The sequence below is a fragment of the Salmo trutta genome, unplaced genomic scaffold (assembly GCF_901001165.1).
Source record: "Salmo trutta unplaced genomic scaffold, fSalTru1.1, whole genome shotgun sequence".
NCBI lineage: Eukaryota > Metazoa > Chordata > Actinopteri > Salmoniformes > Salmonidae > Salmo > Salmo trutta.
The window spans coordinates 3,947,058-3,960,903 of NW_021822992.1; the positions used below are offsets into that span (position 1 = coordinate 3,947,058).

At 46.6% G+C, this 13,846-nt stretch overlaps 1 protein-coding gene across 3 annotated transcripts; it reads right to left on the bottom strand.

Moving 5' to 3' along the window:
* Positions 1–12,237, bottom strand: LOC115187920 (NIPA-like protein 2). Of its 3 annotated transcripts, none has more exons than XM_029746983.1 (6): positions 12,143–12,237; positions 11,673–11,808; positions 9,262–9,350; positions 3,615–3,678; positions 1,858–1,955; positions 1–178 (listed from the first exon to the last, which is right to left on the bottom strand). In XM_029746983.1, the coding sequence occupies exons 1-6, from the start codon at positions 12,183–12,185 to the stop codon at positions 72–74; spliced, it is 537 nt and encodes a 178-aa protein (XP_029602843.1). In that variant the 5' UTR covers positions 12,186–12,237; the 3' UTR covers positions 1–71. The 3 variants fall into 3 exon arrangements, with proteins under 3 accessions (XP_029602843.1, XP_029602844.1, XP_029602845.1); XM_029746984.1 differs by lacking the exon at positions 12,143–12,237 and adding an exon at positions 11,999–12,032; XM_029746985.1 differs by lacking the exons at positions 1,858–1,955; positions 3,615–3,678.
* Positions 12,238–13,846: the final 1,609 nt, after the last annotated feature.

The following is a 13,846-nucleotide window of genomic DNA, read 5'->3' on the forward strand; positions in this document are numbered from 1 at the left end:
GTGTGTGTGTAGTGTTGACACAGGTAGTCTCTGTACACAGACAGACAGGTGTGGCTCTGGGCTGGGTGACATTAGGAGTCGTCCTGTGGACCAGGTTTGTTACACATGAGTTTAGCTGCCAGAGATCCGTATGTGTTGCTTTTAGCCTCCGGCTGGACCTGATCTTTAGATCTTCTCCCTGTAGCGGAGACAAGAGACAACACATATAGATCGTTAGAGAGGTGGTCTGTTGCTTGGGGATAATGCATATTCACCATGTTATTCTGCTGCTTGGGGCTAATGCACATTCACCATGTTATTCTGTTGCTTGGGGATAATGCACATTCACCATGTTATTCTGTTGCTTGGAGATAATGCACATTCACCATGTTATTCTGCTGCTTGGGGCTAATGCACATTCACCATGTTATTCTGTTGCTGGGGATAATGCACATTCACCATGTTATTCTGTTGCTGGGGCTAATGCACATTCACCATGTTATTCTGTTGCTGGGGATAATGCACAGTCACCATGTTATTCTGTTGCTGGGGATAATGCACATTCACCATGTTATTCTGTTGCTTGGGGATAATGCACATTCACCATGTTATTCTGTTGCTTGGGGATAATGCACATTGATGTTATTCTGTTGCTTGGGGATAATGCACATTCACCATGTTATTCTGTTGCTGGGGTTATTGCACATTCACCATGTTATTCTGTTGCTTGGGGATAATGCACATTCATGTTATTCTGTTGCTTGGGGATAATGCACATTGATGTTATTCTGTTGCTGGGGATAATGCACATTCACCATGTTATTCTGTTGCTGGGGATAATGCACATTCACCATGTTATTCTGTTGCTGGGGATAATGCACATTCACCATGTTATTCTGTTGCTTGGGGATAATTCACATTCACCATGTTATTCTGTTGCTGGGGATAATGCACAGTCACCATGTTATTCTGTTGCTGGGGTTAATGCACATTCACCATGTTATTCTGTTGCTGGGGATAATGCACATTCACCATGTTATTCTGCTGCTGGGGATAATGCACATTCACCATGTTATTCTGCTGCTGGGGATAATGCACATTCACCATGTTATTCTGCTGCTGGGGATAATGCACATTCACCATGTTATTCTGTTGCTTGGGGATAATGCACATTCACCATGTTATTCTGTTGCTTGGAGATAATGCACATTCACCATGTTATTCTGTTGCTGGGGTTAATGCACATTCACCATGTTATTCTGTTGCTGGGGCAAATGCACATTCACAACGTTAAGAGTTAACCTCACATTAAGCACCTGGCTATTGAGGGATATCTGAACAGGTTTACAAACCTACTCCAGTACCCCCCCCCCCCCCCCCCCCCCCCCCCCCCACAGCCCAACTCCGGTTCTCCAGTACCCCCCCAACAGCCCAACTCCGGTCCTCCAGTACCCCCCCAACAGCCCAACTCCGGTCCTCTAGTACCCCCCCAACAGCCCAACTCCGGTCCTCTAGTACCCCCCCAACAGCCCAACTCCGGTCCTCCAGTACCCCCTCCCAACTCCGGTCCTCCAGTACCCCCCCAACAGCCCAACTCCGGTCCTCCAGTACCCCCCCCCCCCCCCCCAACTCCGGTCCTCCAGTACCCCCCCCAACAGCCCAACTCCGGTCCTCCAGTACCCCCCCCCCCCAACAGTACACAGTTTTGTTGTAACCCTTGACACAAGGGTTACAATTAATAATGTGTACTGTTGGACCGGGGGATTTAGTTTCAGACGTTTTCTTTTACTTGTAGAAATATAGTCTTAGATATTAAATCAAGATGTTTCACAATGCTCTCATCCATTTCTATTTGTTGTAAGAGAAGTATATAGTTACCTGGGATTTTCCCCATGGCTATAAAGGTTATGTTTTCAGGCTTGATCTTAGGTCTGTCTCTGGCTATCAGGAAAACTCCAATGAACGAGAGCAGACAGCTGGAAGAGTTCAGAGAGAGGGTTATGTTCAGATATCACTCTAAAAATCAAGGAGTTGGAATCACAGCGTTTACAATTTTGGGGTTCATTTTGGAGTTATCTGACCCCTCAGAGTGATACGGTCTCTGGAGATCATTGGGACGGTGTACTAAACTCCATTAAAAGTAACCAGATACAGGGACTGAAAAGTATCCACAGTCCCTGCTCTGGATGTCACATTGAGGAATGTCAAGGCCTGTATTTAGAGGAATGTCAAGGCCTGTATTTAGAGGGAATGTCAAGGCCTGTATTTAGGTGTAATGCCAAGGCCTGTATTTAGGTGGAATGTCAAGGCCTGTATTTAGGTGGAATGTCAAGGCCTGTATTTAGGTGGAATGTCAAGGCCTGTATTTAGGTGGAATGTCAAGGCCTGTATTTAGGTGGAATGTCAAGGCCTGTATTTAGGTGGAATGTCAAGGCCTGTATTTAGAGGAATGTCAAGGCCTGTATTTAGGTGGAATGTCAAGGCCTGTATTTAGGTGGAATGTCAAGGCCTGTATTTAGGTGGAATGTCAAGGCCTGTATTTAGGTGGAATGTCAAGGCCTGTATTTAGAGGAATGTCAAGGCCTGTATTTAGAGGAATGTCAAGGCCTGTATTTAGAGGAATGCCAAGGCCTGCATTTAGGTGTAATGTCAAGGCCTGTATTCAGGTGGAATGTCAAGGCCTGTATTCAGGTAGAATGTCAAGGAAGGCCTGTATTCAGGTGGAATGTCAAGGCCTGTATTTAGAGGAATGTCAAGGCCTGTATTCAGGTGGAATGCCAAGGCTGTATTTAGAGGAATGCCAAGGCCTGTATTTAGGTGTAATGTCAAGGCCTGTATTTAGAGGGAATGTCAAGGCCTGTATTCAGGTGGAATGTCAAGGCCTGTATTTAGAGGAATGTCAAGGCCTGTATTCAGGTGGAATGTCAAGGCCTGTATTTAGAGGAATGTCAAGGCTTGTATTCAGGTGGAATGCCAAGGCCTGTATTTAGAGGGATGCCAAGGCCTGTATTTAGAGGGATGCCAAGGCCTGTATTCAGGTGGAATGCCAAGGCCTGTATTTAGAGGAATGCCAAGGCCTGTATTCAGGTGGAATGCCAAGGCCTGTATTCAGGTGGAATGTCAAGGCCTGTATTTAGAGGAATGTCAAGGCCTGTATTCAGGTGGAATGTCAAGGCCTGTATTTAGAGGAATGTCAAGGCCTGGATTCAGGTGGAATGCCAAGGCTGTATTTAGAGGAATGCCAAGGCCTGTATTCAGGTGGAATGTCAAGGCCTGTATTCAGGTGGAATGTCAAGGCCTGTATTTAGAGGAATGTCAAGGCCTGGATTCAGGTGGAATGCCAAGGCTGTATTTAGAGGAATGTCAAGGCCTGTATTCAGGTGGAATGTCAAGGCCTGTATTTAGAGGAATGCCAAGGCCTGTATTCAGGTGGAATGCCAAGGCTGTATTTAGAGGAATGCCAAGGCCTGTATTCAGGTGGAATGCCAAGGCTGTATTTAGAGGAATGCCAAGGCCTGTATTCAGGTGGAATGCCAAGGCTGTATTTAGAGGAATGCCAAGGCCTGTATTCAGAGGAAAGTCAAGGCCTGTATTGTTAAAAAGACAGTACTAATGGGGTTTTGCATACTACTTACCCAAAGAGAAACATTAATATATTAAGCAAAGCCAACCCCTGGAATTCCTGGTAAAATACTATTCCTGCAAAAGAAAATAAGTAGTTTAACACCAAGCCAAAACAACATCAGAGAGAGAGAGACAGAGGCAGAGAGAGAGAGAGACAGAGAGAGAGAGAGAGGCAGAGAGAGAGAGGCAGAGAGAGAGAGAGAGGCAGAGAGAGAGGCAGCTGTCCATATCTGGAGGATAAACTCTTATTAGTATGGAGCACCAGACCATGAAACATTTTGTCTACGTCCCCAAATGCCATCCTTGTCTTTATTTAGTGCACTACTTTTGACCAGGGCCCATAGGAAGTAGTGCACTATCTAGGGAATAGGGTGCCATTTGGGATGCACTCTTTTAGGTTTTCAGTGGAGTTGCACGGAGTTAGCCTGGCAGAGTCACAGAACAACAAAAAGAAGTCCTCCAGAGATGGGGAAAACAGAGTGAGCCAGGCCGAGTGATTATCTTATCGCCAATTTCTTGTCTCATCGCTGCAACTCCCCAACGGGCTCGTGAGGCGAAGGTTGAGTCATGTGTCCTCTGAAACATGACCCGCCAAACCACACTTCTTAACACGCGCCCGCTTAACCCTGAAGTCAGCTGCAATGTGTCGGAGGAAACCACCGTTCAACTGACAACCGAGGTCAGCCTGCAGGCGGCCGGCCCGCCACAAGGAGTCGCTAGAGCGCGATAAGCCAAGGAAAGCCCCCCCCTCCCCGCGGCCAAACCCTCCCCTAACCCGGACGACGCTGGGCCAATGGGACTCCTGGTCACGGCCAGTTGTATAAACAGCCTGGGATCGATCCCCAGGCTGTAGTGACACTGCGCCACTCGGGAGGCCGTGTAAAACTGAGTGATTCTGTTGGACCGTTTAAAAGAGACAGCAGTGATTCTAGAGTCCCCGGGGAGATGGAGAGAAACAGAAAGGAGGGACAGAGACAGGAGATGGAGAAAGGAGAGGCAGAGACAGGGAGATGGAGAGAAACAGGGAGAGGAGATGGAGAGAGACAGAAAGGAGAGACAGGGAGATGGAGAGAGACAGAACGGAGAGACAGGGAGATGGAGAGAGACAGAAAGGAGAGGCAGAGACAGGGAGATGGAGAGGAGATGGAGAGAGACAGAAAGGAGAGGCAGAGACAGGGAGATGGAGAGGAGAGGCAGAGACAGGGAGAGGAGATGGAGAGAGACAGGGAGAGGAGATGGAGAGAGACAGGGAGAGGAGATGGAGAGAGACAGAAAGGAGAGGCAGGGAGATGGAGAGAGACAGAAAGGAGAGACAGGGAGATGGAGAGAGACAGAAAGGAGAGACAGGGAGATGGAGAGAGACAGAAAGGAGAGGCAGAGACAGGGAGAGGGAGGCAGAGACAGGGAGATGGAGAGAGACAGAAAGGGGAGGCAGAGACGAGGAGATGGAGAGAAACAGAAAGGAGAGACAGAAAGGAGAGGCAGAGACAGGGAGATGGAGAGAGACAGAACGGAGAGGCAGAGACAGGGAGATGGAGAGAGACAGAAAGGAGAGGCAGAGACGAGGAGATGGAGAGAAACAGAAAGGAGAGGCAGAGACAGGGAGATGGAGAGAAACAGAAAGGAGAGGCAGAGACAGGGAGATGGAGAGGAGAGGCAGAGACAGGGAGAGTGAGAAAGGAAAAAGCAGACAAATGGTTCCCTAGTTCACATCAGTGAGTCACCATCACTGAGGGCGTTACCCATAGACTTCTGATGTTATCCCAGGGAGTTATCACAGATGTTATCCCAGGGAGTTATCACAGATGTTATCCCAGGGAGTTATCACAGATGTTATCCCAGGGAGTTATCACAGATGTTATCCCAGGGAGTTATCACAGATGTTATCCCAGGGAGTTATCACAGATGTTATCCCAGGGAGTTATCCCAGGGAGTTATCACAGATGTTATCCCAGGGAGTTATCACAGATGTTATCCCAGGGAGTTATCACAGATGTTATCCCAGGGAGTTATCACAGATGTTATCCCAGGGAGTTATCACAGATGTTATCCCAGGGAGTTATCACTGATGTTATCCCAGGGAGTTATCACTGATGTTATCCCAGGGAGTTATCACAGATGTTATCCCAGGGAGTTATCACAGATGTTATCCCAGGGAGTTATCACAGATGTTATCCCAGGGAGTTATCACAGCAGAGCTATAGGAAACAAAACGTTTTCCTTTTCTCCCAACAGAGCTCATCTCAACTGGAATAGTCTCAGAGGGAAATCTCAACTGGAATAGTCTCAGAGGGAAATCTCAACTGGAATAGTCTCAGAGGGAAATCTCAACTGGAATAGTCACAGAGGGAAATCTCAACTGGAATAGTCACAGAGGGAAATCTGTACTGGAATAGTCTCAGAGGGAAATCTCAACTGGAATAGTCTCAGAGGGAAATCTGTACTGGAATAGTCTAGTCTCGGAGGGAAATCTGTACTGGAATAGTCTCAGAGGGAAATCTCAACTGGAATAGTCTCAGGTAGCCTAGCGGTAGCCTAGCGGTTAGAGGGGGGAGGCAGGTAGCCTAGTGGTTAGAGGGGGGAGGCAGGTAGCCTAGTGGTTAGAGGGGGGAGGCAGGTAGCCTAGTGGTTAGAGCGTTGGACTAGTAACTGAAAGGTTGCAAGTTCGAATCCCCGAACTGACAAGGTAAAAATCTGTTGTTCTGCCCCCTGAACAAGGCAGTTAACCCACTGTTCCCCGGTAGGCCGTCATTGTAAATACAAATTTGTTCTTTACTGACTTGCATAGTGAGAAAAAAATAAAAAATTAAAATGTGAAGAACATAATCGTGCTGTCTACAGGTTCATAGAGGTGGCTAGAGGAACATAATGCTGTCTACAGGTTCATAGAGGTGGCTAGAGGAACATAATGCTGTCTACAGGTTCATAGAGGTGGCTAGAGGAACATAATGCTGTCTACAGGTTCATAGAGGTGGCTAGAGGAACATAATGCTGTCTACAGGTTCATAGAGGTGGCTAGAGGAACATAATGCTGTCTACAGGTTCATAGAGGTGGCTAGAGGAACAATGCTGTCTACAGGTTCATAGAGGTGGCTAGAGGAACATAATGCTGTCTACAGGTTCATAGAGGTGGCTAGAGGAACATAATGCTGTCTACTGGTTCATAGAGGTGGCTAGAGGAACGTAATGCTGTCTACTGGTTCATAGAGGTGGCTAGAGGAACATAATGCTGTCTACTGGTTCATAGAGGTGGCTAGAGGAACATAATGCTGTCTACGGGTTCATAGAGGTGGCTAGAGGAACAATGCTGTCTACGGGTTCATAGAGGTGGCTAGAGGAACATAATGCTGTCTACGGGTTCATAGAGGTGGCTAGAGGAACATAATGCTGTCTACAGGTTCATAGAGGAACATAATTCTCCAGTGTTACATCAACACTGAAAGTGTTACATTTACCATTAGGGCAGTGTCTACAGGTCCACACTTTTTAGTGTTAAATTAAGACTGTGTTTAGTGCTGATGCTGTTACACTTGGTCAGTGTTAGGGAATTAACACTTTTAGTGTTATGAAATTAAATATATCATATGGCCAAGTTATCATAACACAGTGGTGTAATAGATTAACACTAGGTAACACTGGCCAATTAGCTGTGAATAATAGATTAACACTAGGTAACACCAGCCAATTAGCTGTGAATAATAGATTAACACTAGGTAACACCAGCCAATTAGCTGTGAATAATAGATTAACACTAGGTAACACCGGCCAATTAGCTGTGAATAATAGATTAACACCGGCCAATTAGCTGTGAATAATAGATTAACACCGGCCAATTAGCTGTGAATAATAGATTAACACTAGGTAACACTGGCCAATTAGCTGTGAATAATAGATTAACACTAGGTAACACTGGCCAATTAGCTGTGAATAATAGATTAACACTAGGTAACACCGGCCAATTAGCTGTGAATAATAGATTAACACTAGGTAACACCGGCCAATTAGCTGTGAATAATAGATTAACACCGGCCAATTAGCTGTGAATAATAGATTAACACTAGGTAACACCGGCCAATTAGCTGTGAATAATAGATTAACACTGGCCAATTAGCTGTGAATAATAGATTAACACTAGGTAACACCAGCCAATTAGCTGTGAATAATAGATTAACACTAGGTAACACCAGCCAATTAGCTGTGAATAATAGATTAACACTAGGTAACACCAGCCAATTAGCTGTGAATAATAGATTAACACTAGGTAACACTGACCAATTAGCTGTGAATAATAGATTAACACTAGGTAACACTGACCAATTAGCTGTGAATAATAGATTAACACTAGGTAACACCAGCCAATTAGCTGTGAATAATAGATTAACACTAGGTAACACCAGCCAATTAGCTGTGAATAATAGATTAACACTAGGTAACACTGGCCAATTAGCTGTGAATAATAGATTAACACTAGGTAACACCGGCCAATTAGCTGTGAATAATAGATTAACACTAGGTAACACCAGCCAATTAGCTGTGAATAATAGATTAACACTAGGTAACACCAGCCAATTAGCTGTGAATAATAGATTAACACTAGGTAACACCAGCCAATTAGCTGTGAATAATAGATTAACACTAGGTAACACCGGCCAATTAGCTGTGAATAATAGATTAACACTAGGTAACACCGGCCAATTAGCTGTGAATAATAGATTAACACTAGGTAACACCGGCCAATTAGCTGTGAATAATAGATTAACACTAGGTAACACCAGCCAATTAGCTGTGAATAATAGATTAACACTAGGTAACACCGGCCAATTAGCTGTGAATAATAGATTAACACTAGGTAACACCAGCCAATTAGCTGTGAATAATAGATTAACACTAGGTAACACCGGCCAATTAGCTGTGAATAATAGATTAACACTGGCCAATTAGCTGTGAATAATAGATTAACACTAGCTAACACCAGCCAATTAGCTGTGAATAATAGATTAACACTAGGTAACACCGGCCAATTAGCTGTGAATAATAGATTAACACTAGGTAACACCAGCCAATTAGCTGTGAATAATAGATTAACACTAGGTAACACCAGCCAATTAGCTGTGAATAATAGATTAACACTAGGTAACACCGGCCAATTAGCTGTGAATAATAGATTAACACTAGGTAACACCGGCCAATTAGCTGTGAATAATAGATTAACACTAGGTAACACCGGCCAATTAGCTGTGAATAATAGATTAACACTAGGTAACACCGGCCAATTAGCTGTGAATAATAGATTAACACTAGGTAACACCGGCCAATTAGCTGTGAATAATAGATTAACACTAGGTAACACCGGCCAATTAGCTGTGAATAATAGATTAACACTAGGTAACACCGGCCAATTAGCTGTGAATAATAGATTAACACTAGGTAACACCGGCCAATTAGCTGTGAATAATAGATTAACACTAGGTAACACCGGCCAATTAGCTGTGAATAATAGATTAACACTAGGTAACACCGGCCAATTAGCTGTGAATAATAGATTAACACTGGCCAATTAGCTGTAAATGGACGATGAAAACGATGAGATATATAATCTATATAGAATATTTAACACCTGGTGACAGTGCTGCTCAGAGTTGTGGTTAACTAGCGTACCTGCGGTGATGGCACTGGCAGTGAAGAACACAAAGTTAATGGGGACGACCTCCGTGGCATCAAACATCTTCATGGCTTGATTAAGGAACCTGAGAACAGTGAAGGACAGATTAAAGAGAGAGGCCTCTGAGGGCCATGATATTACCACCCACACGGTGGATTCATCCATCGCACGGTGGATTCATCCATCGCACGGTGGATTCATCCATCGCACGGTGGATTCATCCATCGCACGGTGGATTCATCCATCGCACGGTGGATTCATCCATCGCACGGTGGATTCATCCATCATAATACCGGAGCTTCATCCGTCACACGGTGGATTCATCCATCGCACGGTGGATTCATCCATCATTATACCGGAGCTTCATCCATCACACGGTGGATTCATCCATCACACGGTGGATTCATCCATCATAATACCGGAGCTTCATCCATCACACGGTGGATTCATCCATCGCACGGTGGATTCATCCATCGCACGGTGGATTCATCCATCGCACGGTGGATTCATCCATCGCACGGTGGATTCATCCATCGCACGGTGGATTCATCCATCGCACGGTGGATTCATCCATCATAATACCGGAGCTTCATCCATCACACGGTGGATTCATCCATCACACGGTGGATTCATCCATCGCACGGTGGATTCATCCATCATAATACCGGAGCTTCATCCATCACACGGTGGATTCATCCATCGCACGGTGGATTCATCCATCATAATACAGGAGCTTCATCCATCACACGGTGGATTCATCCATCGCACGGTGGATTCATCCATCATAATACAGGAGCTTCATCCATCACACGGTGGATTCATCCATCGCACGGTGGATTCATCCATCATAATACCGGAGCTTCATCCATCACACGGTGGATTCATCCATCGCACGGTGGATTCATCCATCATAATACCGGAGCTTCATCCATCACACGGTGGATTCATCCATCGCACGGTGGATTCATCCATCATAATACCGGAGCTTCATCCATCACACGGTGGATTCATCCATCACACGGTGGATTCATCCATCATAATACCGGAGCTTCATCCATCACACGGTGGATTCATCCATCACACGGTGGATTCATCCATCATAATACCGGAGCTTCATCCATCACACGGTGGATTCATCCATCACACGGTGGATTCATCCATCATAATACCAGAGCTTCATCCATCACACGGTGGATTCATCCATCACACGGTGGATTCATCCATCACACGGTGGATTCATCCATCATAATACCGGAGCTTCATCTATCACACGGTGGATTCATCCATCGCACGGTGGATTCATCCATCGCACGGTGGATTCATCCATCGCACGGTGGATTCATCCATCGCACGGTGGATTCATCCATCATAATACCGGAGCTTCGTCCATCATAATACCGGAGCTTCGTCCATCATAATACCGGAGCTTCATCCCATCACACGGTGGATTCATCCATCACAATACCGGAGCTTCGTCCATCATAATACCGGAGCTTCGTCCATCATAATACCGGAGCTTCGTCCATCATAATACCGGAGCTTCGTCCATCATAATACCGAGCTTCCGCATATACCGGAGCTTCGTCCATCATAATACCGGAGCTTCGTCCATCATAATACCGGAGCTTCGTCCATCATAATACCGGAGCTTCGTCCATCATAATACCGGAGCTTCGTCCATCATAATACCGGAGCTTCGTCCATCATAATACCGGAGCTTCGTCCATCATAATACCGGAGCTTCGTCCATCATAATACCGGAGCTTCGTCCATCATAATACCGGAGATTCATCCATCATAATACCGGAGCTTCGTCCATCATAATACCGGAGATTCATCCATCCCACGGTGGATTCATCCATCATAATACCGGAGATTCATCCATCCCACGGTGGATTCATCCATCATAATACCGGAGCTTCATCCATCATAATACCGGAGCTTCGTCCATCATAATACCGGAGCTTCGTCCATCATAATACCGGAGCTTCGTCCATCATAATACCGGAGATTCATCCATCACACGGTGGATTCATCCATCATAATACCGGAGCTTCGTCCATCATAATACCGGAGCTTCATCCCATCACACGGTGGATTCATCCATCACAATACCGGAGCTTCATCCATCATAATACCGGAGCTTCGTCCATCACAATACCGGAGCTTCGTCCATCACAATACCGGAGCTTCGTCCATCATAATACCGGAGCTTCATCCATCATAATACCGGAGCTTCGTCCATCAAAATACCGGAGCTTCGTCCATCATAATACCGGAGATTCATCCCATCACAGTTCTGCTGTGACCAGATCAATGTCCAATACACTTTCACTCTTCACCTTTTCTTCAATACTCTGTAGAAATGAGATTGAAATCAGGGGAAGTAGAGAAACGTTGGACGTACTTTATCTGGAAGGCACAGGAGGCCACCATAACCACCAGCATGACGTAGAAGATGGGGTAGGTGAGCTGGAGATGTCCTTTTATGGACTCAGTGATCATCCCAGAGACCGCTTTCACTGAGATCACCGTCAGGGAGGCTAAAACAACAACAAACAGGGATAACTTTACTAACTACTTCCTGGAGTAATGCATCCCATTCTGAACACGATAACCCCAAAAAAACGTTCAAAGCAAACCCACCCCATAGAGTCTGTCGGAGTTCTTACCCAGCAGCATCACTATGGTTACATGCTTGATATCCACCATAGAGTCTGTCAGAGTTCTTACCCAGCAGAGCCACCAGCAGCATCACTATGGTTACATGCTTGATTCCCCCATAGAGTCTGTCAGAGTTCTTACCCAGCAGAGCCACCAGCAGCATCACTATGGTTACATGCTTGATTCCCCCATAGAGTCTGTCAGAGTTCTTACCCAGCAGAGCCACCAGCAGCATCACTATGGTTATATGCTTCATATTCCTCCTCTTGTACAAATAGAGCAGGATGGAAAACACTATGACCTCTAGAAACTGGAGGGAGGGAAGAGAGAGAGGGAGGGAGGGTAGAGCGGGAGGGAGGGAGGGAGGGTAGAGCGGGAGGGAGGGAGGGTAGAGAGAGAGGTAGGGGAGGGGGCGAGGTAGGGGAGGGGGAGGGGGAGAGAGGTAGGGGAGGGGGAGAGAGGGAGGGAGAGAGAGGGAGAGAGGTAGGAGAGGGGGAGGGAGGGAGGGAAGAGAGAGAGGGAGGGAGGGAAAGAGAGGGAGGGAGGGAAGAGAGAGAGAGGGAGGGAGGGGAGGGAGAGAGGGGAGAGGAAGGAAAGAGATGAGGGAGGGAAGAGAGGGAGGGGAGGGAGGGAAGGGAGGGGAGGGAGAGAGAGAGGGAAGAGATGGAGGGAGAGGAAGATGGAGAGGAAGGAAAGAGATGAGGGAGGGAGGGAGGGGAAGAGAGGGAGGGGAGGGAGGGAGGGAAGAGAAGGAAGAGAGGGAGGGGAGGGGGAGAGAAGAGAGGGGAGGGAGAGAGAGAGAGGGAAGAGAGGGGATGGGGAGGGGAGAGAGAGATGATAAAAACCGTCAACATCAATAATACTGAACGGGTTTCCATAAACAGTCCATCTCAAAGCTTCACAGTGATAACCTCTCTCTCTCCAGACCTGAGCCATTCATTTACAACACTGATGTCTACCCCATCTGTTCCAGTAGAGAGCTCAGCCAAACACACGTTCTCTAGGACAGATATCTGATCCCAGTAACAGAGTCCTCAGCCAGCAGCACAGTCCTCAGCCAGCAGCACAGATATCTGATCATAGTAACAGAGTCCTCAGCCAGCAGCACAGATATCTGATCCCAGTAACAGAGTCCTCAGCCAGCAGCACAGATATCTGATCATAGTAACAGAGTCCTCAGCCAGCAGCACAGATATCTGATCATAGTAACAGAGTCCTCAGCCAGCAGCACAGATATCTGATCCCAGTAACAGAGTCCTCAGCCAGCAGCACAGATATCTGATCATAGTAACAGAGTCCTCAGCCAGCAGCACAGATATCTGATCATAGTAACAGAGTCCTCAACCAGCAGCACGGATATCTGATCCCAGTAACAGAGTCCTCAGCCAGCAGCACAGATATCTGATCCCAGTAACAGAGTCCTCAGCCAGCAGCACGGATATCTGATCCCAGTAACAGAGTCCTCAGCCAGCAGCACGGATATCTGATCCCAGTAACAGAGTCCTCAGCCAGCAGCACAGATATCTGATCCCAGCAGCACAGTCCTCAGCCAGCAGCACGGATATCTGACCATAGTAACAGAGTCCTCAGCCAGCAGCACAGTCCTCAGCCAGCAGCACGGATATCTGATCCCAGTAACAGAGTCCTCAGCCAGCAGCACGGATATCTGATCCCAGTAACAGAGTCCTCAGCCAGCAGCACAGTCCTCAGCCAGCAGCACAGATATCTGATCCCACTAACAGAGTCCTCAGCCAGCAGCACAGATATGATCATAGTAACAGAGTCCTCAGCCAGCAGCACAGATATCTGATCCCAGTAACAGAGTCCTCAGCCAGCAGCACAGATATCTGATCCCAGCAGCACAGTCCTCAGCCAGCAGCACAGATATCTGACCATAGTAACAGCAGGGAGCACATG

Bases quoted from the DNA above. Each gene is read 5' to 3' on its own strand.
- LOC115187920 (XM_029746983.1), bottom strand. From the start codon at position 12,185: ATGAAGCATATAACCATAGTGATGCTGCTGGTGGCTCTGCTGG. The intron at 11,809-12,142 runs GTAAGAACTCTG...TTGTTGTTTTAG, and splicing joins GCTGCTGGTGGCTCTGCTGG to CCTCCCTGACGGTGATCTCA. The intron at 1,956-3,614 runs GTAAGTAGTATG...GAACTCTTCCAG, and splicing joins ATATTAATGTTTCTCTTTGG to CTGTCTGCTCTCGTTCATTG.